The sequence below is a fragment of the Micromesistius poutassou genome (assembly GCF_964030765.1).
Source record: "Micromesistius poutassou genome assembly, chromosome: 20".
NCBI lineage: Eukaryota > Metazoa > Chordata > Actinopteri > Gadiformes > Gadidae > Micromesistius > Micromesistius poutassou.
The window spans coordinates 3,964,174-3,968,438 of NC_140290.1; the positions used below are offsets into that span (position 1 = coordinate 3,964,174).

Genomic DNA, 4,265 nt, shown 5'->3' on the forward strand with positions numbered 1-4,265 from the left:
AACTGTCGAGGCTTTGTCATTGACAATACGTCGCTACTTCGACGTCATCGTTCTCAGCCACTTCCTCTGTTCGCTGATTGGTCACACAGAAATTTGTTCGGGCAAAATCCCACTAACAAGCCCCAGCCCCAGACAATGGCCGTTTCTCAATTCGCGTTCTCGTGTGTTCTCGTGTACTTGCGTTCTCGATAAACGTCATCAGTGGTAGCCCAAGCACTGTTCCAATTCCAAGTACGCGAGTACGCGAGTACTGTCGTAAAACCCGGAAGTGTTCTCGATGCGTTCTCGATGAGGCCGTTCTACCGAGGATGCATCGGAGGTGACTCGTGTGGACTTGGGACCGTTAAATATCCCAGAATGCATCATCGAGTCCGCTGCTGTTCCAATTGCAGGTGCGTACTCGCGTTCTCGGAAGCCCGTACTTGAAAGTCCGGACTTGCCAAGTACGTACTTCCAAGTCCGCGAGAACGTAGTCCGCGTACTTGGTATTGAGAAACGGCCTAACTACTGAAGGGAAAATGACATTTGGGCGGAAGTAGGTGGGCGGGCGGAGCCAGGCTAAGTGGGAGACACAAGAGGTGTCAAATTTCAAGGCCCGTAGTATAGAGCGTTGTGATTGGCCAAGTGCATGTTGGGGGAAGCCACCATAGACATCTTGGAAGCCACACAATGAGGTATATAAATCGATACCTGATGACTGATGTTCGGGAGTTTTTTGCAATCCAACTCAGGTTTTGTTGTTACCTTATGCAAGTGGTAATACAGCCTTAAGCTTTCAAATTGATTCCTTCCCGACCGCTCTTATTTTTTTTGGAGTATTCGATTGTGGGTTTTTATCCACAACAGAGTAAAATAAGTTAATAAACATGTCACCGTGCGGCCCAACTTTGGAAGAACAGCTTTGGTCAATAATGGACGTACTTGCGAAAGCTGCCGTATCTGAAATCAGCCAACTGTTCTCGGAAGGCTCGGCTACCCTTCGCTTACAAATAACTCAGAGCCTGAAAGAAAACCAAGCGCTGAGGACGAGGATGAAGGTAATGAGGAGTGAGCTGTTTTCTTTGCGGAGATCATCAGATGCATCGTGTGAGGGAAGTCGTTTCGCCCTGGCTCGAGCCAGCATCTACAAACCACAGACTAAACCAATGGGAAATGGTGAGTTGAGTGAGTCCCGGCTGTGATAGGTGGGAACAGGTAGTGTTCTTTATGACCTCTCCACATCTTTAAAAGGGGGAGACGTAGCAGGGCTACATCTCAAAGAGATACATACTGTATCCCTTTGTGCAAATAATGAATTAACACTTACACAATTACTTTGTCTTTTTTTCCATCTGCAGAAGACTGCGATGACTTTGGAGACTGCAGCACACAACATGGTGCCACTTCAGATAGTCTGCATGTGGACGCCCCTGGCTCCTCCCACATATCAAGTCACAACGGGGAGCTGCGGATCCTGAGCGTCCACGGAAAAGGGGAGGGCCCACTGGCGGTGGACAGCCATGACAACCTCTTCCCTGCGTCTGAACCAGAGGCTCTGAGCTCGCTGTCTGCAGACCACAGCGTGGCCAAGAGCCTGGAGCATGGTGAGAGGCTGGTCCGCCGCGAGGAGCTGACTGTGCAGGTTGGAAATCATCTTCTCATTCACCATCCAAAAGAGAGGCTACCTCTGTTACAACTCCAGCACACACCCATAGAAAGCACACACCTTTATGATTTAATGTGTCGTTAGCAGGGATTGACATCTATTCTGTGCTAATGAAAGAATATGTCTTGTGTGTGTTTCCTTCTTCATGTGGAAAGCAGCAGACTCCAGACACCATTTTAATAAAGGATAAAGAGGAAATTGGTGGAGGCATGCCCACTGTAGGTTAGTCATACAAATTGCATCCATGCAAGCAAACGACCTGGATCAACTGACAATGTACTTGGTTCTACCTGCGCTAAAGAGCCCAGTCCGCTTTTGAAAGCACATCATGACCAGAGCCCTGCTAAAACACAAGGACTACTTATACAGTTTATAGTAGATTGATTTACATCCTCTTCATGGCAGACAGGTATCAGGAATACTGTGATTCCCAATATAAAATAGTATTGACTGTATATAAAACAGTATTCCCAATATTGGTAAAACAGGTGATAGGAAACAACAGATAGCCTGGGTTGTGTCTTTATGACCTCTCCACATCTTTAAAAGGGGGAGACGTAGCAGGGCTACATCTCAAAGAGATACATACTGTATCCCTTTGTGCAAATAATGAATTAACACTTACACAATTACTTTGTCTTTTTTTCCATCTGCAGAAGACTGCGATGACTTTGGAGACTGCAGCACACAACATGGTGCCACTTCAGATAGTCTGCATGTGGACGCCCCTGGCTCCTCCCACATATCAAGTCACAACGGGGAGCTGCGGATCCTGAGCGTCCACGGAAAAGGGGAGGACCCACTGGCGGTGGACGGCCATGACAACCTCTTCCCTGCGTCTGAACCAGAGGCTCTGAGCTCGCTGTCTGCAGACCACAGCGTGGCCAAGAGGCTGGAGCGCGGCGGCCAGCGGCCAGCCCACCAGGTCCACCGTGAGGAGCTGACTGGGCATCAGGGCGGCGGCAAGGCCCGGCCCTGTGTGTTGTCTCGCAAGGGTTTTCCCGACAATACCAATGTGACCATCCACATGCGTACCCACACCGAAGCCGCACGGGTGCGACCAATGCATGAAGCGCTTCCAACTGAAAAGCAGCCTGAAGAATCACATGAGGATTCACTCCGGGGAGAAGCCCTACAGCTGTGCTCAATGCATGAAGAGCTTCGGACGGAGCTCCACCCTGACAAGCCACATGAGGACTCACTCCGGGGAGAAGCCCTACAGGTGCGACCAATGCATGAGGAGCTTCCAACTGAAAAGCAGCCTGAAGAAGCACATGTGGATTCACTCTGGGGAGAAGCCCTCCACCGGCAAGTGGCCATATGGGTGCGACCAATGCATGAAGCGCTTCCAACTGAAAAGCATCCTGAAGAATCACATGAGGGTTCACTCCGGGGAGAAGCCCTACAGCTGTGCTCAATGCATGAAGAGCTTCAGACAGAGCTCCACCCTGACGGACCACATGAGGACTCACTCCGGGGAGAAGCCCTACAGGTGCGACCAATGCATGAGGAGCTTCCAACTGAAAAGCAGCCTGAAGAAGCACATGTGGATTCACTCTGGGGAGAAGCCCTCCACCGGCGAGATGCCATATGAGTGCGACCAATGCATGAAGCGCTTCCGACTGAAAAGCAGCCTGAAGAATCACATGAGGATTCACTCTGGGGAGAAGCCCTACAGCTGTGCTCAATGCATGAAGAGCTTCAGACGGAGCTCCACCCTGACGGACCACATGAGGATTCACTCCGGGGAGAAGCCCTACAGGTGCGACCAATGCATGAGGTGCTTCGTACAGAACTCTCACCTGATTCTCCACATGAGGACTCACTCCGGAGAGAAGCCTTATAGGTGTGACCAATGCGTGAAGAGTTATAGTCATAGCTCCGACCTGAAGATCCACATGAGGACTCACTCCGGGGAGAAGCCCTACGGATGTGACCAATGCATGAAGCGCTTCATTCAGAACTCCAGCCTGAAGAAGCACATGAGGACTCACTCCAGGGAGAAGCCCAAAGGTGTGACCAATGCTTGAGGGGCTTCAGTCGTAGCTACAGCCTGAAGAAGCACATGAGCACTCACTCCAGGGAGAAGTGCTGAAGGTGCAACCCCAGCATCAGCGACTCGAGCAATTTGCGTTGGCACATGCTCAAACACAGAGGCAATGGGGTGCTTTGACACGGGGCAACAGGATGCTTTGATTCACACCTCTATCCTGTATTCGTTGAAATGACTGCTCTAGGTTTTTATTCATCATGATTAAAGACACTTTCCAACTTTTGATTCACTTTCTGTTTTGATTGTTGGAGATAATGTCTGTGATGAAGAATAATATATTTTTTGGACACTTCAGACAAATTTAGAGCTTGATCATGGAAAGATACAGGCAGCAAAGTTACCAACCATTTATTCAGTAAGACAATGGGTGTACATGATTCTTATAGGTAATTTCACATTGTGGGTTAATACAAAAGAAACAAAGGTGAGGGGGAGTGACCATCGTGGAGATTTTAGGATTGGCCAGAGGAGAGACCAAGTTAAATTGCAATACACTATGGGTGAAGTGGACTTGGCTGCAAGACAGTTAAAGGAATCTACGCAACAAAGGGGTCAGTCGATTGGCCT

At 49.3% G+C, this 4,265-nt stretch overlaps 1 protein-coding gene across 1 annotated transcript; it reads left to right on the forward strand.

The window, feature by feature from the left end:
* Nucleotides 1-744: 744 nt before the first annotated feature.
* LOC311365196 (uncharacterized protein) lies at nucleotides 745-3,741 on the forward strand. The gene is given in 5 exon segments (XM_084484715.1): nucleotides 745-1,155; nucleotides 1,338-1,621; nucleotides 1,804-1,867; nucleotides 2,302-2,681; nucleotides 2,683-3,741. Coding segments are annotated over 5 exon segments (2,010 nt in total). The 5' UTR covers nucleotides 745-866; the 3' UTR covers nucleotides 3,676-3,741.
* Nucleotides 3,742-4,265: the final 524 nt, after the last annotated feature.